General features: G+C 37.7%; 1 protein-coding gene across 7 annotated transcripts in view; it reads right to left on the bottom strand.

Moving 5' to 3' along the window:
• Positions 1 to 26,144, bottom strand: part of prkcaa (protein kinase C, alpha, a) — a 173,527-nt gene that overhangs the window by 17,128 nt on the left and 130,255 nt on the right. For all 7 annotated transcript variants that reach the window (XM_036144901.1, XM_021322381.2, XM_036144902.1 and 4 more), the window contains 5 exons: positions 24,456 to 24,547; positions 24,269 to 24,331; positions 22,649 to 22,787; positions 6,173 to 6,253; positions 4,237 to 4,344 (listed from right to left, as the gene is read on the bottom strand). In XM_036144901.1, the coding sequence (XP_036000794.1) occupies positions 4,237 to 4,344; positions 6,173 to 6,253; positions 22,649 to 22,787; positions 24,269 to 24,331; positions 24,456 to 24,547 (483 nt within the window). The remainder of the gene's footprint in view (positions 1 to 4,236; positions 4,345 to 6,172; positions 6,254 to 22,648; positions 22,788 to 24,268; positions 24,332 to 24,455; positions 24,548 to 26,144) is intronic.

Raw genomic sequence — 26,144 nt, 5'->3', positions numbered from 1 at the left:
AGCTGATCCTGTGACATGAATTCAACCTGTAGACTGCCTTGGATGGCAAAAAAAAAATACATAAAAATAGCTGGTTTAGGCCTGCACACAGGCTGTCAGTTGGTGCAAAAAATCACACTGCTACCAAACACACCATTAGGATGAAACACCTCACACCGAGCAAGTAAAAGCCTGCAAGCCTCATATCAAAAAAGTGTGATGTACAATCACCATCCAAAAAAGAAAAATAGTGTGGACATTTTTACAACATTTTTCTTTCTGGTGCTAATTTAATTTCAACACCTGCACCACATCAAGACCAATCAGCTGATGGTTTAGTCACACGTGTCCTGGTTTCTGTCAAAATTTGCGGCACCATGCAGTTCCTGCTGGGAGCTTAAAATTTGTAGATGGGATGGGCAATGTGGGAAGAAATAAATATACAGGAAGCTTTGCAAAGAGTAAGATGAGATCTGCATCTGGGGGTTGAGGAAAGCAAATGTTTTTAAAACACACATCTTTGTCATAAGTGAATTCTAATAATTTGGGAATCAGGGTTCGACCTACACAAGAAATTGAATTCCTGATGAAAAACATGATGTTAGGTGAAGAAATGGAAAGGGGTGTGAGGAACATCATGCTCTACCTGTTTTGATTAGTCCATGAATATTGGGATTAAGGGAGTGGAATTTACAGCGTTTAACTGTGTCAAGCAAAATAATCCATTCATCCATTGTCTTCCGCTTATTCGAGATTGAGTTGAGGACTCATGCGACCATTTTCATGATGTTACTGTGTTAAGCTGCAGGGCATTTAATGCAGTTACTGTCATTTCTTATGTGAACAGAGTTTTCCGGTCTGCATTTGGCTGACTCCATAGCAATGGGTGTGGCCAGCAAAGCCACACCATGATCAAAGCTGATTAATGGCTTTTGTTCAATGCTTAAGTTGTTGTTCAGTGTCAATAAAGTTGTAATCCTGTGTTAAGTGCGGTAAGGAACGCTGGATTTGCACTAAAAACTAAAGTTCCTGTCTCATGGCTTCTTCAGCTCACCACAGTAACAGAAGTCATGTCTAGCAAGAAAGTAAAGTATAAATTGTTATAATGCTTCAGTTATTTTAATCTCATAGGAGTTGCTAGCAGCAGAACTAATTGTGGCACTAAATCCTTTTTTTGGTTAATCGTTAGGATTTATTTTACTACTAAATGAATTTAGTCAAATTAGAAGATGGTATTTTAAAAAGGGCCATTATGCAGCTGACATTAAAAAAGGTATTTTAAGGCATTTACACATCAGGGGTGCTAATGATAATGGGGTATTACACGTTTTCCAAGATTTCAGTGAGATCTCCAGCATCACCCTCCTTCTCGGAGTAAATTCTCCCTCCATCTGTCCATTGTCTACTAACCACTGTTTCTTGTAATTGTGCTACAGTCTTCAAATGTCTTTGAGTGGGTTGAAATTCTGCTGGGAACTGTGTGTTATTTTGTTAATAACTGTAGCTTATTACCGGCTGAAAGCAGGAAACATGCAGTTTACCAAATAACAGCAAGTTTGCACTATAAAAAAACCCATTGGCATTATGTGCTAAATGGTAATCATGACTGACACCAAACCTGTTCATTTTCCTAAAAAAGCCTTTGAGTGAAATTATTTAAACATTTTTGAGAGGCAAGTCCCTACAGTATGAGAACATAAACACTGTGAATGCAGTAGAGTGTTAAGAGTGCAGGACACAGGCACACTTCTAAGCAAAATACAACATGAAGGGGGGAAAGAGGGCAGAAAGGGACAGAAAGACAAAGCACATTACTACACGGATCATCCATTTTACACAGCCTTGGGATGAAAAACCAAAAGCTTTTATAATGCATTCTTCTAATTCACAGCCGGTGTGTTTTTTTTTTTTTTTTTTTCTGTATCAGTTGAAAATGTTTTGGACTTTGATTAGTTTGTCAATAGTCTGCAGGACAAAGCCCAAAGCAGTGCTGTCAAAGCCTAAAACTAAACTTCTGCTGATATTGATGTCGAACCGTGAGAAATCTGACTGAAATATTTCTCATCTTTTACATACCGCTATATAAACCTTTTGGTCTAAATAATATCCTTTTATCCTGAGGATCAATTCACAATAAAAAAAAATAACCCTCATGCAATACTAGTTTGAGTTCTGAACCTTCCAGTAAAACCGGATAAATTATGCAACATCCCCACATCCCTAAATCCAAATTGATCAGGCTATTATCTGTGGATAATATACACAGTATATATTTTATTTTCAAAGTTATCACCCAGAGAGAGAACCTCAGACAAAACATATTTTTGGGCTGATGCTATTAAAACCACCTTGAAATGCATATTTTTAGTGCAGGGAATAAACATGCATAAACATGTCACAAAAAGGCCCACGTAGCTGGGTTTCGAGCTGAAGGCCTTTTTAGCTGTGAGGTTAAAGTGACAACAACAACAACACCATAATTGGCGACTGCAGCTAAAACACTTTTATTCAAACATTTGTATCATTGTATGATGCAGGAGGGGAAAAAAAGAAAAAATGGCTGACTACAAAAGTTAATTATTGTAAGTAAAATGATTATTGATAAGTAGATTATCGGTATTACATAAGGTTTTGAAAAAAAAGCACAGTCATTAATAAGAAATGAATTACCCCATGTGCTTCAAGAATTTGCATAATTAATACCACAGACTGGAGGACTTTTAAATGGTTTCAAGTGTTTGGGTTTATGACTCTATTGAGTAATGTCAGCTGTTGGTGATTTGAAGAACCTAATTAAAAACAAACGTTGGCTTACAAAAACATACAAATATCATCTTCATTAAAGATAACAAAATCATGCAGTATAAAATCTGAAACCTCTGGGCTTACAGAGCCGAGGAGGTTTGTCTTCTGTGCTTTAACAATAAATAACCTTATAACATAGGGAGTGAAAGAAATGAACCTGAATGAAGCTTTCCACATTTAAATGCGTTAGGTGTCACAGGTTTTAATGTGAGGTGTTAGAAAGACAAAGGCCCTCTTCCCACCTTATTAATGTGTCATCACCACTTCCATAAAAAATAAGTAAAGAAATCAGCATATAATTGGATGGTCTCTGCGGGTGGTTAGAAAGCATTCCTGGGATGCGTCAAAATGTATGCGTGATAGAGCCGGAGAGGTTACGCAACTGTGGTGAAGATTTACAAAACCTCCACAGTAAGATTGTGGTAGTTTGAATTTCTGGTGGCAGTGTTTAAGGCCCTGGGTGGGATAAAGTCAGGTGGCAGCAATGGTTGCTCACACACACTGGCTGGGATTGGGAACCTGAAAGTCTGAGGAATAACTGGCCATGCTGGCCTCATGTATAACCACAACCTCTTCAGGCCCACTGCAGGTTCGCTGAAATCCAACCAATGGTAGTGCTGTCCTGCCACTGGTCTGGATGCACCCAAAAAGATCTCATTAAGGAGCCGTGACATGCGTTCATGACCTCTACAAAAATAAATGTAGCGCTATGACCAGACTCCTTGCACATAGAGGTTATATGTGATAAACTTCCCTAATAATTATGTATAATATATTTGTCACACTGTGAAAAAGAAAGAAGCACCAGCATTTCCAGATGTGGAGGGAGGAGATTATAGTCCTGCTCGTGTTTTTTTCCCCAGGCTGAAACTGATTTTCCAGTTGCAGAAATCTTCACATATCTAGTAAAATTCTGCAGGTTGTTTGGAAAAGTCCTAGAGCAGAGAACTTTTAAGGAGTAAGAGGAGCGTAGTATCATCATGACTGCTCTGAAAACCAAAATGAGGTTTCCCAAATTTAGTAGTATTTTTCCAGCTTTGCTCCCATGTTCCTGAAAGTCCTGGACACCTTGGGGCAGTTTCAATCTGAAGTAGTCTAAGAAAAACTATTCAGATCCACTTTCCACATTTTCTCTTAAAAGCTCTATCAACAGAAGGGACTTTGACAGCCTTACAGTAAGTTTTGTTGTTTTTGGCTTAATTGAAAAGTTTTGACAGATACTGAGCTGAAATGTCGCGTTTTCCAGTGATGGGCCGAGAGTGGGAGGAGAGCAACCACAGTTCAGTTAATAGGTTTCACAATAAATAGTTTACAGTATTTTTTCAAATGCACATACATTTTAAACTAAGTGCTAAAACCAGCTTCTCTTTTGCTGTTTTCATATTTACAGAAAAAAGAATTACAAACAAATCATCTTTGATTTACAAGGAAAATAGCTCATTATCCACTCACCCCTTTGCAGATGGAGACGGCTTCTTTTGACATGGACTTTGGGTAAGTAACATTGTGCTCCATAATGGACTGGAACAACTCGTCTTCATCCTCGCCATCAAATGGAGGCTGTGGGTGGAAGGACACGATGTTCAGGATGTTAGAGTTTCATCCATTATTAGAAACTTTATAAATACATTCTTTTTCCAAGCTCTTATTACACATGGTCACTATTTTGTACCAATAAAGTTGCACATTAGTGAGGCTTTTACACTTTTTTTCCACTTTAAATAAACTGTTTTATAGATGATGGGAGGATAAAAAAAAGCTGACATATTTTTAACTGAACAGATTGAAAACAAGCCAGAAACAGCAGATATGAAACAGCACATTAGATCATGTTTCACAGGAAGACCTTGTAAGGTTGGTGGAGTGGATGACCCAGCTTTTCTCCCCCCTCCTTATCATCAGTTACCATAATATGGGTCTTTTGACAGTCCATAAAATGAATTATTCGTCATTTCCACACCAGTGGTCCCTATCGACCAGAGGTAGCCTGTGTGCATGAGAATATATATCTTTCTGCTTTTTTCTTTAATATCCTTAGTCTACCAAATATTTCCTTTGTGTCCCTTTGACAAAACAGTTGATATCCATTAGGGATTTTGTGTTATTTTACATATATTTTTTAAACCAAAAAAGTTCAAGCTTATAGTGAAACAAAGTTATGATTTAGCTTTTTAAGTAGTTGTTTAACACAATTAGAACTGCCCTTATTGTCGTGTGGGTTTTGATTGATGTTGTGGATACAACTGCATCTTCTAAAGTGTATGTGTAAATAGGGCACAATGTTTGTATGCTACCATTAAGCTCGCTCAGATTTAGGTCAAATCTGTGTTTGATTAATAGTAACAGGTCAAAGACACAGTGGCTAAGCGGCAAATTAAAGCCCGAGTGAGTGAAACAAATGGGAGAGCAAAATAGAAACCTATTTGTTCAGGACAGAAGGGACATCTGAACGTTTTAATATTTTAAACCCAAAAAGTTCATAACATGCTATATGTTACATTGATTTGTGAAAGTATATAGTGTGAAAGGACAAAAACACATGGTTTTCAATATTTCCCCCTCTCCCCCCAAAATGATCTGAAAAGTGTGGTGTGCATTTTTATTCAAAACATTATCTTTCACACTTGATCTTGGACTTGTCCTCTTTCTTTTTGCTCCTCCATTGGGCAATGCTCACTTGCTCAGCTCTTTTGCTTCGCCTTGTTTACTCACTGCACGCACGCTCAATATTGGTCCTGTTATGGTAAGCTCTTTGTTTACTGACAAATATAGCGAAAACAAAGTGTAAAACACAGAAATAAAATAGAATAAGCCAACAGGACGCGATAATTAAATCTGAGGACCTTTGTATGTAACCAGAGTTAGCTACTGCCACAGCAGTAGTCATAGTACGTGACCAGGAACCTTTAAACTAACGATCCAAATGATGAAACATGGAGGTAGCTGTGAGCAGGCCTTTCTACAGCAAAATGTTTTATGTGTTGGAATGAAACACCAACAAACTTTTCAGACATAAATATGTAAAATATGTTTCCTTTACTTTGCACTTATATGTTACCGTATGTTGTGTTGGAATACACATTAAAGTCTAGTAAAATAAATTAAAGGTTGTGATTGTACCTGTACAAAAATAAACATACAAGCTACTGATTCCATCAGAAATGAATGATTGCTACAGCAAAAAGATAAAGATGTCAGCTGTTTAATGCAATACAAAATCATTTTGGTTCGCTCAATTACAGCAGTAAGGCTTCACTCTCGGATGGACTTCTACCCGAGAAGCTCATAGCGAGCCTATGTGAAATAGGCAGTAGCACCTGTGGTAAATACAGTATTTACATAAGAGATACTGTTTTGTGAATTTGTTTTATTGGTCTGAACCACTCACCTGTCCTGCCAGCATCTCATACAGCAGAACTCCGTACGCCCACCAGTCTACAGACCGTCCATATGGCTGATATGCGATGATCTGAGCAGGAGGGAAGAAAAAAAATACAAATATCAGCTTAGTGCGACTCAAGCAAGCAGAACAACAACATGTTTTCTCTCTTAGTGATGAGAAATGTGAGAGTGGGTGCAGGTTTTCACAACAGTGACAATCTCCTGCACGCAGTGTAATTCAAACAGACGGAATCAAGGTAAAACCGTTTAATATTCAGAGTGGGATTTTAATCCTTTTCAGCTCGAGAAGTTTTTAAAAAATCTGTCAGTGCTACAGACTAAAAGAATATCATAAATACTGAAGTCTTGATATGGAAAAAGATACAGATTTTGCACCAGATTATGCAAGTATATTAAGCAACTTTTAAAATTTTATTAAAAAAAGAAACGTTGCTTTTGAAAGTCAGGATTCTTGTATTACATCAGACTTGTTAACATTTCCTAAATTTTTTTATGAAATAATTACAGGAAATGGTAAATGGTTTCTTTTACCACTACCTTGAAGTACATTATTTCTCCAAGGGTGCCGTATTTAAAGAGATCTGTGACTGCATCTCCAGCTAAAGCAAACCATGTACCTTTGTGAGTGTTTTCCCATGTGAATATGCAGCTGCAGCTCCTCAGTAAGCCTCTGCAATAAAGCCTATAATTCCCTTTTCAACATACCACCATATTTCTGCAGGCACATGCCACTGCAGTTCCGTATTATTGTAATAACCCTGAAGTCACAATACAACACAATATGACAGATTTTCAGCATTTTTTTATTAGAGATGAAATCCAAACCCCTGGAGGAACATTAAAAGTTCTAATGCAATTTCAGATGGAAATGTTGCACACACAATTGGGACCAGATTTAAAAAAAAAAACATATAAAAAGCATCATAACATTTGTTGTCCCTGATACTAAACCAGACTAAATGGTTCTTGTTTTCCTGTTTTAGGTCAGTTAGGATTAGCAAATTTATTTCTCGTTGTTAAATGCCAGAAAATGCATTTCACTTCCTTAGGATTCAAACGTTTACATACATCTCATTAGCATTTGGTTGCAATGCCTTTTAAACTATATGACAGGGGTCAAACATTTGTGTATCAAAACACAAGCATCTGATGAAAGGTTCATAATCTGGCCCATTCTTCCTGACAGAACAGGTGTTATTGAATTAGATTTGCAGGGTGGCCTTATAAACACATTTTCACAAATTTCTATGGGACTGAGTTCAGGCCTTTGAGATCGACAAATCATTTGGCTGAAGGACTTTGCTGTTCTTATGCCACTTTCTAACTAGTCAGTGTGCTTACAGTTGTTGTCCATTTGGAAGATCCATATTTGTGCCCAAACTTGAACCTCTTTGTGAACCTCTTTGTCTCGTTTTGCATGTGAAAAACACATAAACGGCACTGAAGAGAGTATAAACCGCTCAGAGATCCTAGGAAACCTCTCTCCCTGGTGACATTTTCTGTTTTGACAGACAGCGCTCCTCTGGCTCACACTGACGCTTTCCAAGGTTACTGCTCTCATCTGGCGAATTTTCTTCACCCCACTCCGAGGACACACATAATGTTTTTGCACTTCCCAACTGTTTACACATCCAATCATAAAAAGAGAGCTGCCTGCACATGATATCAGCGCTGAATGCAACCTCATGTTCATGTGCATTTCAGGCTCAGCCATCAAAGAATCACATGCTGTACGTTCCAAACATATTTAGAACCTTTGAACTTATTCGTATTTTTGGCACATCAAAGGCACAACCTTTAATGTCATTTATCAGGATTAAATCTGATCAACAGAAAGTAGCCGAAATAATATTATACACGTTGAAGAATCTAAATAAAAATCTGCCCATATATTATTTAATCCCTGTATAAATACGGTTCTATCAGGGTTTCAGGGGTTCTTTCGATATTTTTTTCAGGTCAGGGATTAAGTTGTGGAAAAGTTCAAACAGGCTTTAGATTATTAACTAATATCTCAGGATTTAAACATCTCTGACCTTCAAGAGTGGCAGACACAAATCATCGTTGTAACAAAGTGATGAGGAGTCCCATTTGCATTTTGGCACAAGCCACTGTAGGCCAGATGGTAAACATGTAGTTTAAGATGCTCTAGTCAGATGACATCAAAATTAAACCTTTTGTCCTAATATAAAACACTGTTAGTCCCTCTGTGATGCAGTGGGCTAAGTCCATATCTTGGACACAGGAGTTTGAATCCCAGTAAAGTCTCTGCTACGTCTGATGTAAATTGTAAAGACTTGCTGCTGCGACCCCTGACTAAGGGAACACAGAAAGAGCTCGCATCTTAATGTCAAACACTAAATGTCTGAGAAAACTAAACAGTGGAGTTCATCTGAACACTCCATGCCCAGTGCCAAATACGCTGCTGTCGGGGTGCTTTTCTTCTGCAGAGACAGGAAAGCCAAGAGTTGATGGGAGACGTAAATACAGGGCAATGCAGGGAAACTAAACCTGTTGGAAATTGCAAAGGTCTTGAGACTGCTTTGCCTTCCATTTGGACAACACTAAACAGACAGCCAAGCTATGATGGAATAATTTAGATGATGGCATCTTCATGTGTTACAATATCAAAGTCCACATCTACATCCAATTACTTGTGGCAAGACTAGAATATCAGGCTCTACTTTCAATCCGACTGAGCTTCAGCTATTCTGCAAAGAAGAATGGATAAAAATTGCAATGTGTGGGATTAGTTTTTTAAATGTATTGAATAAAGTGTTTTAAAACATTTAAATAAGGAGATATACAAAGCTGGTGGACAAAATACCTGCATTTGTAACTGCAGCAAATGTCAATCTGCAAACAAAAAAATTGACATTTACGAAACTATTACAAATTGTAGGCCACAAACTCAAACTTCTTCTCCGTTTTCTTACATGTCACCATGCCCAACTTTTTGTTGGCCTAAAATAAATGTAAGTTTGTGGATGCAATCTGACATAACGTGAAGAAGCTCAAGTGGTCGAGACACTTTTGCAAGGTACTGTACAATCAGAGATGTTGCCACACGTATGCAGAAAAAAAAAAAAAATCAATGGCAATGTTCTGAGCAGCAGGTACAAAACATCCTCAGATGTGCTACATCAGTAGCTGCCATACGTCGCTTTAAGCCCTCCTCTAATTAAGGGCTGATGACCCCCGCTGTACACAAAGCAGCCGTGAGTAACTCCTATAGCTATCAGAGCATAGAAACATTTATCCACCACAGGCTGCAGAGAAGAGCGAACACACAAAAACTCAAACGCAATGTAGCCATGTGTAAGCGCACAGGGGAATGTAAAAAAAAAATGCAGCGATTCACCGGGCTGCGCGGCAGTAGACCTAATCTGCGTATCACAACCTTCACTGCGTCACACCTGACCCCTGCCGTTCCCGCGGGAAACGATATATGCACACAAATAAACGCAGGTGGGCAAATGCTCCTCCAGCCTTTATATGCTCTCCTGAGGGCTGAGGGGAGACAGCTGGACATGAAGTATCTCCACATGCTCAGGCAGGACACATTGTGGCAACATGCATTAGAAAGTTATTTTTACACTAGACTTCTAAGTACCAGAGAGCTTCTCCTATCACTTTTTATAAAGAATTTTAGTGCCCTGGAATAAAACCCCAGAATAAAACAAGAATGCTGTGATTACTTTCAATGTTATTTAAGTAAACTTAAACATCTTCACTGCAAAAATGGATCTTAAAATAAGTCAAATGTTCTTAAAGTTAGTGTATTTGTCCTTGATTTGAGCAGGTGAATAAGATTATTTGCCAATGGAATGAGTATTTTGACCCCTAAAATAAGATAATTAGACATCCTGCACTTGAAATAAGATCATGTAGATGAGTTGTTCCTATTTTAAGTGCATAAATCTTATTCCATTGGCAAATCATCTTATTTACCTGCTCAAATCAAGGACAAATACACTAATTTTAAGAACATTTTACTTATTTTAAGTTCCGTTTTTGCAGTGTTTAAGTATATATGCCCCATCTTTGACACTAGTGAGCATATTTCCTGCTATTTACAGCACTTTGCAAAAGCATTGCTACTCGTTAGGTTTTTGCACATGTTCATGTTGCAACAAACGTTATTGTATTTTATTAAGATACACCAACACACAGTGGCGCATAATTATAATTTGGAAACTCCCACGTGTCCCATCTGGCAGTGTAGCACAAGGAATTCCTGTCTTAATGCCAAAAAAGCTCAAAAGATTTACTTTCACAAGTGGAGCATTGCTGCTTTCGCTATAGTGGTCCGCTTGATAAGTATGCAAAACATTGTATTGGATATTATTTTGGGATTATTTCAAATTCAATGGACACAGAAATGGAAATGTAAAAGGACATATTCTTAAAATAAAAAATTGAACTGTGGGTGTCGATTCCGCCTTACTCGACAGCTCAGGCGGCATCAGATTGGAAGGAGTGTGTTTGTGAACATAAAGTTCTGACAGCCGCAGCTTTTCATTGGGATTTAAGGCGTGAGTTTAATGAAACTGTTCAAATAAAATGAATAATGTTTGATCTAAGCTATCTCTACTGTAGCTCTGCCTGTATGTTTAAGGCTGTTGAAATGCTGGAAGTTATACCCCTGTTCCAGTCTCAGGTCTTTCATCACTAACAAGGCTTTCTTCCAGGATTGCCCTGCATTTTTCGGATTCAACGGATTTTATTTATGGGAATCAGAGTAAAGGTGCTCAAGAGATCTAAAGGAAAACATTTCAGATTTGTATGTTTACGAAGAAGGCAAAAGGGTCCAAGAGGTATAAAAACTTTTGCAAGACATGGTAAACTGTCAACTTCCTCTAAAAACATACAAACACTTTTACAAGCTATTACCCAAATCCACCAGCATCCCTTTAAAATTTCCAGGGCCACAAAGATGAGCGCCGTTTAATTCCCCCTGTTTGGGTGCTGCCCGTCTGGCGTGAAGGTCCTGGAAGGAAGTTGTGTCACGTGGACTTAAGCTGAGCCCTCAGAAGAGATAGCCTTATTTCATCCAGACAGATGATAGCTGCTTTTGGCAGAAGAGAGCAATGAGCTGTGACACAACAAAGAGCAACTGGTGTTTCTTCAGGGGGTAAAGGGAAATGACAAAAGGTGAGTGTTGATGATGGGTGCATCATCGTCTCAGAAATCTATTTTTTTTTACCTTCATTCCTGGACACCACTGTAAACAGGTTCACATTCAGTGGTGTCAAAAGTACACACATTTGTTACTTAAGTAGAAGTATAGATACTGCAGTTTAAAAACACTCTGGTAAAAGTTGAAGTATCAACTTGACCTCTTTACTCAAGTAAAAGTGAAAAAGTATGTGCTCCAAAAACTACTTAAAGTATAAAAGTATAAAGTAACCTTTAAAAAAATGCCACTATATGAATTGAAAGCTTAATTTAAACACTGATTAGTTCTACATGTGGCCCAAGACACAACATAATCATTAACCCATTAGTCAAAGACAAAGTCACTCAAGGAGCATGTTCTCTCTCAAACTTTATTGGAATTCAATTCCAAACAGCGGTAGTATTCAAGCCTGCAGAACTGCCAGAAAGAGAGAGAGAAAAAGAGAATAGCTATAGAATAGCTAACCAATGTTTCAGAATGAGTGTTTGCGTTATATGACTCATCCATTTACACTAGTTCTCACTAGGTGTGGATGGAGCCAATGATCTGCATTGGATGACGCACATTACGTGAAATAAATATTTATAAATTTTAAACTGAAGCCAAGAGTAACGAGTAACGTTTGTTTTAAAAATGTAAGGAATAGAAAGTACAGATACTTGTGTGAAAATGTAATGAGTAGAAGTAAGAAGTAGGAAGAAAAATAAGTAATGGAGAAAAGTATAGATACCTAAAAAGTGTACTTAAATACAGTAACGAAGTATTTGTACTTTGTTACTTGACACCTCTGTTCACATTTAATGCCTTGTCTCTGCTCGTTCACAACTGCATAGTTTGAGTCGTGAAATGTTTTGCTTAGGACAGTCGTGAGGAAAAAGTAGCAAGCAGCCTGATGCTGGCAGCCGTAAATGGAGGTTGATGCATTACACAATTGCTACTGCTACACAGCTGCGGACCTCTTCACAACCTTTACGAGGATGTTGCTGAACCCCCTGTGAAGAGCCTGAAGTTCTGTAAGCTGATGGCAATGACCTGTGCCGCCAGCATTTTGTATGCATGTATAAAAATTTAAAAACCTCATTTAAGGTGAATGAAACACGACAGAGATCCACAATAGGTTGAATTTGTTTAGTTTTATTTGGTCAAAAGTATTAATAATTAAATCACACATGGATTTTTTATAACATGTCTATCATGTTTTATTTACATAATTTCTCCGAGACCTTGAAATGCAGTTGTACCAAAGGCAGTGACTTGTGCATATTTATTTGTTTTCTGGCTCTTTCTTAAACAGTCCTTACCCTGATACTCTAAATTAATGACTTAAAATAGCCTGAATGCCAGTGTTGTGAAGAGCAGAGGGACTGAGCTCCAAAACTTCAGAGGGACCGGAGGGGGAATACAAAAGGGTAAATAATGAATAAGCAGTAAAGTAGATTCCCACTGATCTCATCTCTCCTCGTGATTTATATTTGACAATTTGGCTGCCGTCATGCACTATTTATTCACTCAATTTCCTTGAACATGACTCAAGCACCAAAGCAAAAATACTTACAAAACAGTTCTGGAAATAGAAATCTGTATATATGCTTTTTTTATATAGCAGTGGGAGCTCAAAATGTTTTGATTGAAAGAGGTATGGTATGATTTTTTTTAAACTACATATGATGACTGTTTTGGTGGCTTTAATATCAAGAGCCTCTCAAACAAACCTTCTAAAAATCGAAATGTCCCATTGTTCATTTTATGACCTAATGACATGAAATACTTTATCTACAAATAGAAAGAAATAGTTCAAACATTCAAACTAACAACTCCAAAGATTTTATTTTTTTCAAACAATCATTTTGGGTTTATCGTGAAATATTTATCATGGTACACCATTTGTTATGCAGTATGGCTCATTTCTAATTCTCATCTCTCATTATGTCCAATTGGAACAATATTTGGAAGCGTGACCTAAAGCTACAGGCCAAATTGAAACAGAAAAATCTTATTTACATCATTCCAAAGTACAGCTGAAGGTAAATGAAGGCAACTCACTGTAAGATAGTATTAATGTAATTTTGATCAAATCATAAAACTCTGTAATAGAGAAGCTGAGACATTGCTGGACCGTATAAAACATGTGGGTTAATGTCAGTGAAACGTGCCCAGTAGCCACTTTATTTGGTATACCTTGCTTATACTGGGCTAAACCCCCGTTAAAACTTTGTAGCAAAGACTGAACAAGGTGTCAGAGAGAATCAATCCCCAGATTGTTTGGTCAGTACTGGAATAATAGTGTTGCAGATTTGAAGTTTGAGCATTCATGATGCTTAAATAGTTACTTAATACTTAATTTTACTGTATTTCAAAACATTTCCAACCACTGCAAAGAGGAACCATAATTTCAGACTTCAGACTCCTCATCACCAAGCACAAGGTAAAGGCTGAGATTATAAACCACAACAATTTATCTTTAGACTCAGAATGCCAGATAAAATATTCATGCTATATCTACTCTGTTCGAAGTGTTTCCACTGAGCAAGTCTTCATAATATTTTCATGAGATTTTATTTTTAATGATCTTTTAAGACATAAAGAAAACTATATGTGTCATCGTTCACTTGAGCTTGAGGTGTAAATGAAAGTGACCTACAACAGAAAGAATCACCCTAAATGCCTTCATATCATACATTGTACTAATCATGAATGTACGCTTCAAACTTCCTATACAAGTTTCTTTTTTTCCACCCATTCCTTTTAAACATCATCCTTTAATTTATGTATGAAAGAAGAAACTGATTCAGAAAGTGCCTTGCATTCCTACAGTTAAAGCTAAACGCCAGAGGGTGAAAATAACAGGTAAAAGGTAAGCTTCTTATTTAAAATGGTCACCTATGGATGTAAACACTGTGCTAGGGTCTCCCCTTGTGCCTATAATAATAACAACAACAACATCAACAATAATAATAATAATAATAATAATAATAATAATAATAATAATAATAATAATAATAATAATAATAATAATAATAATAATAATACCACTTATATAACATTCAGCTGCTTTTCCAATGTGAATTAAAAGGAATAACAGTCCTGTCAGAAAGTGAGGACAATGATTAATTCATAAAAAATAATAATTGAGAAAACTGGCCTGATCCTCAGCAGGTGAATAATTTGCATGAAAACAGACAAAGTGTCTTGAGAAGGTGAAAGAAATCCTAGCCTGTCTGTGATGCTTTAGCAAGAACGTAATTGAAAAAAGATAACTTCCCTTATTTCGCTTCTGTGTTTTTAATTAGCCCAGCGGGTCAAATACAAGGTGAGCGCAAACCTCTGAGTACGATCCCTAAGCTTGCTTCTTGAAATTCGTCTTCCCGCAGGAAACCCGCTGACCTTCTGTCAGACCTGACAACTGACGACTAATTCATCTGCATGCTCTGAAGACTTGTTTTCACATAAGATTTCCTTTCCCTCTGTTGACGTATTTCAGCATAACAGAAGAGAGGGTGAGTCCTCAGCCCAGCAAACTGAAAGCAGGACAAGATAACTGGGAGAACAAAAAGATCTTCCTCGCTCTGGACCTTTAGAACAAAAATAGACCCGATGTAACAAAAGATGTTAAAAGAAATTAGCCCTGTTTACTCGTGACAAGTGTTTAATAAGGAGAGACAAGCTGTTTTAAACCTTGCTGCTCTGCTAAGAGGAAAGTTTTAATATAACAGAGCGAAGTAGGTTAATGCCAGACAGCATGTCACTGAGCTTCTGCACAGCAACATGGCACATTTGGTGCACTGTGTCACTGGAATTTGACTTTATAGCCTCTCTGGCTAAATTGTGTCCAACATAGAATATAGGCTTGGAATGCATTTAGACACATCTGGCCAATTGAGCGCAGATATCTGCAGCCTTATGTCAGCTTGGGTAAGACAAAATAATAACTGAAGGAACGTGTGACGGGGGGGGAATTAAAAACATGTTCCTAAAATTTAAACAAATTTTAGGAACATGTTGTTTTCTTGGAAAACATAAGTGTGTCTATGATGTGATAAACAAATTTATTTATGGAAACTAACATTACAGAATTGTATTAATCCACTGTTTCACAAATATGGACACATGAATGCCATTAAGGATGAGTTTGGCAATGCATTAGAACATAACATATTTCCCTCCGCAGACAAGAGCAATAAATATGTAGAAAACCATCTCCACTGCATTTAGCCAAGACTAAATAAAATCTACTTGTAGATGCACATAAAACAGTGCAAAAATGTTTTTCAGCGAACTATATTTTCAATAAGTGGTTATGGTAATGAAAAAGCTGATCCCAAGTATCGGATGCTTGATCTCTAAGTAAACTCAACGGCCCATCCCTTTAGTTGATGCACTTCTGTGACTTTGCCAGCCACAGCTAGTGAGCTGTGCTTTGCTCAGCCTTAATTTTAAAAATCACTGCTTTTTTTATCCTGATTACAATTACACCACCAGTGAAAGACAGACTGTGTTGGTTGCTGCAGCTTTCTGTCTGTCTGTCAGTATCATGGATCCTGCGCTGTGTACTCAGCCTATATGAAGTGTCAAAGCAGCCAAAAGCTGAACATACAGAGAGATGCGCACAACAGTGAATGACTCTCGCGTGAGACCCTCACACGGGAACGTATCACCTGTACACGACACTGACTGAGTAGTGTTTTTTTTTAAGGTAAATAGTTTTTATTCAACATTGAATAGTATTTTTAGTAGCAATTATAATTCAATACAGAGTCTTCAGACTGCAGAATTATTTGTGCCATATGAGGTGTATTACGTAAGCTGGGAAACATGTTTTATTTAGAAAGAAATTTGAACAAAATAATTTTCCTGATTTCTACAAACAGCAGTAAAGATGCCAGCTTTTTGATGACAATTTTAGATTTAATTGGACAATACTGCACCTTTAATACTTGTTATGTCTATATATCTGGACCTTGTAAGAAAAAAGCAAAAAAAATAAGTATTTGTAGTGTCATTCATTAAACTGTGACAATAGGTCTCCCAGAAAAAAAAATACGAAGTAGATACTTTTAGAAATAGGGGCCGATGCATTTCTACAAATTTCATTAGGCCGCAACTGAATTTCAGAATCACAATCAGATTATTTTCGCAATCAGCCATAGTGTTTCATCCTAATGGAGGCAAACTCCATTTCATCTGTGGTTTAGGAGACAACAGAACCATGGAGGAGTTCATATACCGAGAATGAGTGTTATGAAAGGACGGCTGTAATGTTAAAATAAATATATAACAATCAACCAACAAAATCATCAGTGATATAGCAATCAACTATACTTATCTGCCACAAAATCCAGTTTAAGATCATCGACAATAGCTATGTTTACATGGACATAAGTAATTGGAGTAAAGAGCTGGTGCGTCATGTAAACATGCCAATTGGAATATTGTGATCGGAAAAAGCTCAATGGGAATGTAATTGTATTCCGAATAAGACAGGAAATTTATGCTAATCCTAAATCCGAACAGCGTCCATCTAAATACGTCATTTGGATTGGGGCAAACAGTCCTGACTGCGCATGTGTGTCCTGTGTCTCTCGTCCTGTAACGCAAAAAGACTGAAACTAGCCGAGCCTGTAGCTTATTTAGCGAGTGCAGTAACATCCACAGTCGTTCTTAGAATCCAGCATGGATCAGAAACAAACAAACACACTTCGGTGTTTTCTTGTATATGTATTTGTTGGCTCACCATGTTTGTTTGTATATGATTGTTCAATAAAGGTTTAAAATAATAAAAAAAACTGCAGATTTGTTTAAGCACAGACGGATGTGCAAATTGTTCTTCCATGGTTTTTAGGGAAATTTCATGACACCGTGCATGTCACAGTGCTTGTATGCTACATGCCCATGTACAAAAATTACAACCAAAAAGTGCAGCTGAGTTGATTTAAAAAAAAACTTGGGCGTGAAAAAGTAACAAAAAAGAAAAAAAAAACAGAGGACAATTAGAGTTCAGCAGAAGACACTGGATCAGTTGCAGGCCATTCTGCAAAGCTTTGTGCTAATTTGACTCCGCTGTGACTTGTTGCCCTTGCCACAACGCCGCCAGTGGACAGAAACAGTTTCAGGCCACTGTGGCCTTTGTTCTCTATACCGGCATATTAATTTCTAAACTATGTAAAAGAGCTATATTTCCTTCCTGATGTCCAGTAGAGGCTGATACATTTCCCCCTGCCAGCTTGACATGATGGAAATGGTCATGCATGACTCGTTGTATCCTCGCGATCTGTCCTATTTACGTTATTGTATGAAAGCTGCTGGACAGCAGTGCTGATACACTAAATGAGTGTGTCTGTGTGCGTGTGTGTGTATGTGTGAACAGATGCACAGATATTTTTAGGTGAAGCATAAGAGATTTAAATTTTTCTGATTAGTACTACTAGCAAAATTTGATTGATTTTCTTTATGCTTGTGGCTTCAACAGCATGTGTTTCAGTGCATTAGGTGTGTGTGTGTGTGTGTGTGTGTGTGTGTGTGTGTGTGCGCGCGCGTGCGTGCGTGCGTGGATTGCCGCAGACATCTTTCATCCATTAGGCTTAATACTACATGACAGTTCTGGATCACACTGCTAGCTATTCAAGGCCACGCTCCTCACCACAAACACATAAGCATGCACACATGTAACAACCTATGCTTCTTTAATCCTCGATTATAGGAGCAAAGGTTGGGAGAAGCGCTTTATTCAAAAGCCAATAAATACATAAAAAAAAAAACATTTGTGTTCGAACACAACAACACCAACTCTGGTGGAGGGGGCGCTACTTGAATATGTGACTCAGTTTTGCTGTTGGGCTCCTCTGAGGACTCTGCGTATTATAAAGCAAATTGATGTACATCAGGCCACAGTTGAGTGGCTTCCTTCTAAAAGCAGTTCTCAGAACTCCCAGCTGTTGGCTTCCTTCTCTGATGATATTAATGAGCAGTCTGGGACTTTATTAAAAAAAAAGAAAAAGATGAATATGACTTTTAAGGACAGAGTATATTTTTTATGAGATGTTTTCTAATACATTGTAAGCCTAGCTTAGATATAATTTTCCATTTATGATAGGATTCCCAAGTATTTTAAGGGAAAAAAAGAAATTGTTTGGAGGTAAAACTTTTGGCACTGTGTTGTTGCAGCAAGAAGGTACTGGGTGGTAATCCCAGCCAGGGGCATTTCTGCATGGAGTTTGCATGTTCTCCCAGTGCATGACTGGGTTCTCTCTGTGTTCTCTAATCTCCTCTGATAGCTAAAAAAAAAAAAAACATGCAAGGTAGATAAACTGGCTACTCTACTTTGCCCATATGTATGAGTGTCACCAATGGCGAAAAGCCCATCCCCCCAGGACCTTGCAAGGATTACATGGGTATAGAAAATGGATGAAAATCAATGTGCAAATAGAGTTGTCGGTTCTGATTATCTAAGGAAATATTATAGAACACATGGCAGTGAAGGAATCGTTTGAGATGATCAAAACACCATTTTAAACAGACCTAGACAGGCAGCCTGACACCAACAATCAGACCACATGATTATAATTATATGAACATATGATTATACAGGTAATCATACCTGCCAAAATAAGGTAAGTGTGCCTAATGGAGTGGCCAAAGATGGCATATTGCTTTGACATTAATAAACGCTATACATGCGATTAATTCTTGAGCACACTGAAAAAGTTCAGCACTTTGGGTAACAGAATTCAGGATTGCTGGCTCCACATAAGGTCGTGCCTGCAATTTCCCACATGGCTGCCTGAAATGACTCCTTCATCTTATGACAAAGTGACAAAAAATGTGATAAACCAAATGCTGGTGATGTTTTAGGTATTGTGTTACCTAATGACCTACTTAGCAATGCAATTATTTCACCCAATTAAGGGTGACTTTTATAGAGAGTAGCATTGCACGCAGCTGCGGAGCAACAAATCAAGGACAGCCTCCTTGTTTAGATTGAACATAATATATTTACCATTTAATAATTAATGGTTATATATCAAGACATTATGTGTCAACAGATGGAGATATAGTAGGTGGCAATATTTCTATGACTGCATTTGTGCCATCTCATTCTGGCACCAAAACTGTAGTTTCAGCCCACACATCAGTGAGCAAGAAACTGGATACTCATGCGTCCTGATGCCACACCATAGTGAGAAACAACTAGAGCAGAGGAAAATGATTCGGGTTAGACAGATAAATATCCTCAAAAGAAAAGGCAATAACAGAGCCACCAGGAGGCCACTATTGCTCATTTCAAACCATGGCGCCTTTGATTCTCCCTTTTCTTGTCTGATCACGTCTGTCAGCTTTAGCTCTTTTTCTCAACACCTTGTTTTCTTCCTCTGTTTGCTCCCTTCTCTCACTTCCATCCCCATCTCTTCCTCTGTGTGTCAGAGTCACTGAGGTGTAAGTTCACATGAATGGCTATATAGGTCAGTGTACGTGCAGTGACAATCCTTTGCTTGAACATGTGTGTATCTGTGTGTGTGTGTGTGTGTGTGTGTGTGTGTGTATGTGTGTGTGTGTGTGTGTGTGTGTGTGTGTGTGTGTGTGTGTGTGTGTGTGTGGCGGCGGGCAGCGGGAACACCACTGTGTTCGGCCACTCGTATACTGACATCCAGAGGGCCACAGCTATGCCGAATCCTCTGGCCGTCCGCATGGGTGGGTCGCGCTACTCTTTGTTGAGTCTCCACCGTAATCGTCACATTAGCGAGAGAACATGGGCTAACTTCAATATTTATAGCTTTTGTTACCACAGAAGACATTACGTCTCTAAACAAAAGACCCGTGCAGTCGCAGTCTCCCATGCACGTGCACAACACTGGTGCCATTTCAACTTGTCCCCAGAGGGAGCAGACTTCAGCAAAAATCCTTGAACTTCTGCTATGCCCCTTTCACAATAGGTTGTGCCACCCTTGGCGGCAACAACTGCCACTAAGTGTTTAATACCCGACTCTGCTTTGCTGAACTGTTTTAAGTCGGACACTTTGGTTGGCATTTTTAGTGCTTTTTTTCAGGTCATGCTGCAGCTTCTCAATTGGACTTAAATCCAGACTTTAACTAGGCCACTCCAAAACGTTTTTTGAACCATTCCGAGTTGGTGTGATTTGAAAACATTGTCCCGCAGCATAACCTAAGTATGCTTGAGCTTCAGGTCATAAACAGTATTCTTGGGTAGAAAGCAGATTTAATGGTTTTGCCAAGGATGACAACTCGTTCAGGTCCTGAAGAAGCAAGGGAGACCCAAACTATCACCTTACCACCCCATGCCTTTTTTGCTCAGTCTCTTGTTTACTGGTGACTAAACATTGATCTTATCTGAAACGAGTGAGGTCTGGAGGGGTTTAGATTTCTTTTGTGTCCTCTCAGATGACTTGCCGATACACATACTTTTTTCTGAAGTTTATTCTGTATTCTTTGCATGTATACAGATGTTTATCAAAGATAGGAAACTTTGTGTGGCTTTAAACACTGCCATCAATATGCCTATATACAAGCCTTGTGGGATGAGAAATAAAATAAGCACTCAGGCTCTCTGAGCTATGGAAAGCCTGACTGCCTGCTGGGCTATCGGGGCCTGGTGCATTAGCATCAGTCTGGGTAGAGCATTCGCAGCTGGAACTAAACTCGCAATATGACAGAGAACGTTTTACAGAGAATCAATAACCCATCCCAGCATCAAAGGCTAAGAGTAAGCACAGGTTTAAAAAAAAGCTACAAAGATTCATAAGATTTTGTTGAAAATAATAACCATACAACCACATCTGAATTGTTCTTTATTTTATTTATTTAGTTACAAATAGAAGTACCAGAGGTAATCGTTTTATTTGCTGATTATTTTCATTATGTTTATAAAAAACAATGTATCTAGTATCTGCAATGCACAAAAGAAAAAGCCTTTGGAAAATGCAGAATTTGGTAAATGATACATTTTATATGTTTTTGAACAAAACTAATTAACGGATTTAAAAAAAAATCTGACTTTTGAGGTTAAGTCTGAAATATTATTTGTGTCTCTACCTTGAGCCCAACTCTAGTAAAGAGTTACCAGTTTAAAAGAAAATTTACAATTGCTGAATTATTACTTAAAGGTAATTAGTTTAGTTTCATTGTTCCACCAATCACTTTTAGGTTTATTTACAAATGTATGATTTTTTTCCTTATTAAACATGAAAATAGGCAAAAATGTTTCAGATCTCTTTTGTCCATGTGATCAATCAAAAAATACATAATAATAATAATAAAATAGCATTATTCTGCACAATTTTCGAATCTATTTTGCATTTGTGATAAAAAAAAATATTGCCCTTAGCAAAAATGTAACTTGTTATGATTTTTTGCTTTTACTTCATTTCACATATCCAACTAATTAAACCAAATTTAAACTTTGCAGATTTCTAAGTTTAGCTATTTCATCTTGCCAATAGCACTGACACAATGGAGATATATAGTTTAATGTTTGCAGTATGCTAGTAATCACAAGGAAAAGCAGCACACCGTTTTGCCCATTAGCAGGTTGATTTGTCACTTAGTAACTTCACAGCTAGAGAAGATAGCTTTCACCTTGCATTAGTTTTTTTCACCACTAAACAGCTTCATATTCACACAGGAGGCTTTAATTACTGTGTAACCCAAAGACAACCTTCTTGTGACAATGTGCTGAGAGGTTAAGATCACCTCTTAAAAAAGAAAGTATTTGAATTGAGAAAGCTTTCTGGATGGGAAGCGAAACGTCTTCAAACTTTGGAAAAGAGTCCAGTTGTTTTTTTTTTTTTTTTACTTTTTCGGAATGACCATGACCTGGATGACTGTGAATCTTCACCAGCATAAAGCATTTGAAAGCAAGACATCAAAATACTGCTATTCTGGTTAAGTGAATGATAACAAATAAAGTAAATAAACATTTTGTAAACCTAAAAGAAAGCAAACCACATTTAAATACATGTATGAGCCAAATGCTTACAGACAGGAACACCAGCAGAAACAAAGAGTCCCCAGCTTTAGTGCTTGAGTCAAGCTTGGGTTTGGCAGCCGACTCACTCGTCTGTTTGACTGGAGCGCTTGTGTCACATCTGAATGCTTGTATGTATGTTTTTATGTATGTGCCTCCCTGTCCAGAGGCAGTGACCTTAATCTGGAGCACAAGGCTGACGAGACTCAGACAGAGTGACAGAAACGACCTAATGCGTCAAAACACGCGCGTACGCACACGCACAGACATGCTCATTTATACGTGTCGACAAGTGCGGTCTCACTCACCTCTGGAGCTATGTAGTCCGGAGTGCCGCAGAAGGTTCGTGTGGTGACGCCGTCCGCCATGTTCTCTTTACACATCCCAAAGTCAGCAATCTTGATGTGTCCCTCCGAGTCGAGCATGACGTTGTCCAATTTCAGATCCCTGGGGTTGGATGGGATTATCAATGTGGTTACAGGGTGCATTTCTAATAACTACATCGCATTTAAATAGTTTTTAGAATGTGTCCTATAAATGGTATAATGTTCCTTCACATTCTAACCGAACACCATGAGATCTGACAGCTTGCGCCTTGTTTTGAGTTACAGTTTTTGTTGTTGTTGTTTGGTACTTGCTGGGGTCTCAAAAAGAAAACTCTGTTTGTAGTAAAGCATTGGAAAAGAACCAAATAACCTTAAAGAAAACATAATTCCCCGAGCTTTCTGACTGTGTACTGTACACTGGATGTTTTCTGATCAGAAAGTGCTGGATGGCCAAGCTGATCAAGCGTCAGAAATAATGAGCTTTCCCTTTTTATTATTATTTTTTTATGGGATTTAAAAAGAGTTTAATGCGCTGTCGCAGTTTCTCGTCTTCCCACGTATGTTGGCATTCCTGGGAAAAAAAACATGTTTTACCTGCATCTAATCGTGACGAAATGAAATGCATTCCGTGAAAGCCCTGTCAAATTTACTGTACAAAGTATGCATACTCTATTGTGAAGGGCTATTCTGTGTTCCATGCAGGGGACTTAATGCTTTATAAACAGCTTATGTTATGCCACGACATGGTCCTATGGTTATTAGCTGACTTATTCAGGAAATAGCAAAATGGAGCCACATCAGACATTCAGCAAATCTCCAGTGTAGACTGAAGAGGGTCTGTGTTGCACAGCATGACAAGAAGTAACGCTGTTTTATGTGTGTTTATTGCAACATTTGAGTAGTACTTTGGTAAATTGTATAGCAGTGGCATAAACCTTAAATATTATGTCATATGACGATAATTTTTTGGCATGTCCAAAAAATGTAGCTTGAGATTAACCTTTATGTACTACGGTATTAGACACAAAGAAAGGTGATTTTAAAGCATTACTTACTCAAAGGCAAGTATTGTAAGACGGATATGCAATGGTATGATGGTGATATTAGAGATTATTATTTTGCTGCTGCTACATAAGAATTGGCTCATGTTCACCATTATTCATGTGTTGTTTCTCCTCCTGAGTTAAATGAGGAACGGCGTTTAGTATTTTTCTGACAACACTATTATTTGGAAAAAACTTTCTTGGTTTCTCATTGTCAACATAATCTTTTTTCTAATTCACTGCAGAGCCTTTAGCTCTTAACACACAGAAATTAAAGTTAATTGAAAACATCTCATTCCACAAAAAGTCAAAAACGTAAAACTGGTATGCAATTAGATTGGATCTTAAGTAGCATTTAAAATACGAGAACCCAGATTGTTTTTTTTTTCAACTTTATTTTCCTAGAAATGTAATTTACCTTGGTTATTTGCTTTGATTTTTTTTTTTCTAGGTTTCTTGTCAGTGCTTTCACTATTGGAGGCCAAAGTCAGTTGTACATTTTACTCAAAAATTGCACGATGAGATCTATCAGTGCAAACAAGTTAAACCTTTTACACACCTGTAAATGATTCCTTTAAGGTGCAGGAAGAAGAGACCCACAGCAATCTCTGCTGCATAGAATCTGAAATAAGAGACGTATATTTACTTAATTTACAAGAGGTGAAACCAAGCTTTCACTAATAGAATTTCTTTTTAGAAAGGTCTATAACATTGTGGACAGTTTCTGAAAAACTGATATGTCTTACACTGCTTGAGGTTCCTTGAACTTGCCCACTTGTTGGATATGGTACATGAGGTCTCCACCATTGACATACTCCATTACGAAATACAGGCGGTCCTACAGTGAAATACGGCACAAGAAGAGTCAAAGAAAGGTGGAAATAGTTAATTACAAGTCAAAAGTGTCATGATTGAAACAATTTCAATTAGGTTTTAAACAGAAAGATGCAGTTCAGTTTAAAGCTGTGAGACGTTCCATACAGTTGCTTTTATTCATGACAAGGTGACTTGAACAACACACAACTGTTAAATTGTGAACAGCGAATGCACTCAACATAGCCTTCTGTCAGGAAATATTCTCTTTATTTTAAACCGCTGGTGTCTTACTGCCTGTGACAAGTTCTGCCTGACCCCAGTATGTCACGCTTTTGATGGTCCCTAAATAAAACAAAATAAAAAGAGCTGCTCTATGCAGCAACAGAGACAAGCTGACAACAAAGCTGGACTGGTTTGGCATCACTGACTAAGCACTCCAAGCTCTCAAACAATAGTGCTGTTAAACCTGATCCTGATTGAATCTTTGCATTTGGGAAAGGCAATTTCTCATATTAGCTCAGTAATGAGTAACACATAAAATACAATAAAAAAAAATAGAGCATTGTCGCTGCAGACCTCAGGAAGAATCAACACCAGAAACATGCAACCTCAACCTCGGGACAAACTAACGTCACTGTTAATTTCAGTATTTGAAAGCTGTAAATCTCAGCTGATGATTAAAAATATTAAACCACACTCAACAATGTACAAACAAAAGAATAACCAAAGAACGTACAAACAAAAGAATATTGTAAAGACATGATGCACAATTTGGTTTCCAGCTAAGAGTCATGTGAGAAAAGAAATCTGCCACAGAACACTGCAGCTCTTAGCAGCCATGTGCACCGTTGTCACAGAATCAATGCATCTGCTGCTTCATTGTTCCAGAAATCACCCAGAAATTCCCATTAATTAACCTCATGTGACTCTAGGCATACCCTTCACTCTCCCTGCCATGTAAGACACTTTTTGATTTATTTGGCAAACAATTATCTGACCACTTCGTGAATTTCGTAGAGTATTAATATTTCATTTCCAGATGTTCAGTTTATCTGTAAATATTAAAAAAATAAAAAAATAAATAAACAAAGCCGATGACCTTATGGAAAAAGTACCGGTAACTGGTCATGTCATAGCAGAATATGGTATGTCCACATTCTTGATCCCAGTACATATGCGCTATTCTGAAAGTGGGGATATCCAAAGTGTGACGCATAATTCAAAAACATCCCAAAACTGCCTTCATTTCTAATGTTTAGACCCACATAATATGCATTTTATCAATAAACTGGCATTTACAGCAACATAAGGAGATAAGACACTTTCCTAACCTGCATGCTCTTTATTTATGCTGAAGTTAATCTAGGAGTTTCCCGGTAAGAATCTAACCAATGGCAAACATTGGGAGAACTTTACAAGACTGAACTCTAAGCGAGAGTCAATATCCAGCTCAGGTCAATTTAGCTTCCTATGTTGAAGCTCCCCTGTTACTCTTTTCTACTTTTTATTAGTTTATTTCTTATGGTAATTAAGCATCTTCATTAGTTATGGCAAAATAGTCATAAATACATCAAATCTCATACGTAATTCAGTTTTACTGTATAATATTTTTTGAAAAC

The sequence above is a fragment of the Fundulus heteroclitus genome, chromosome 13, assembly GCF_011125445.2.
Source record: "Fundulus heteroclitus isolate FHET01 chromosome 13, MU-UCD_Fhet_4.1, whole genome shotgun sequence".
In the NCBI taxonomy this organism is placed as follows: Eukaryota; Metazoa; Chordata; class Actinopteri; order Cyprinodontiformes; family Fundulidae; genus Fundulus; species Fundulus heteroclitus.
The sequence above is the reverse complement of the archived record's forward strand: the minus strand, read 5'-3'. Positions and strand labels throughout refer to the sequence as shown.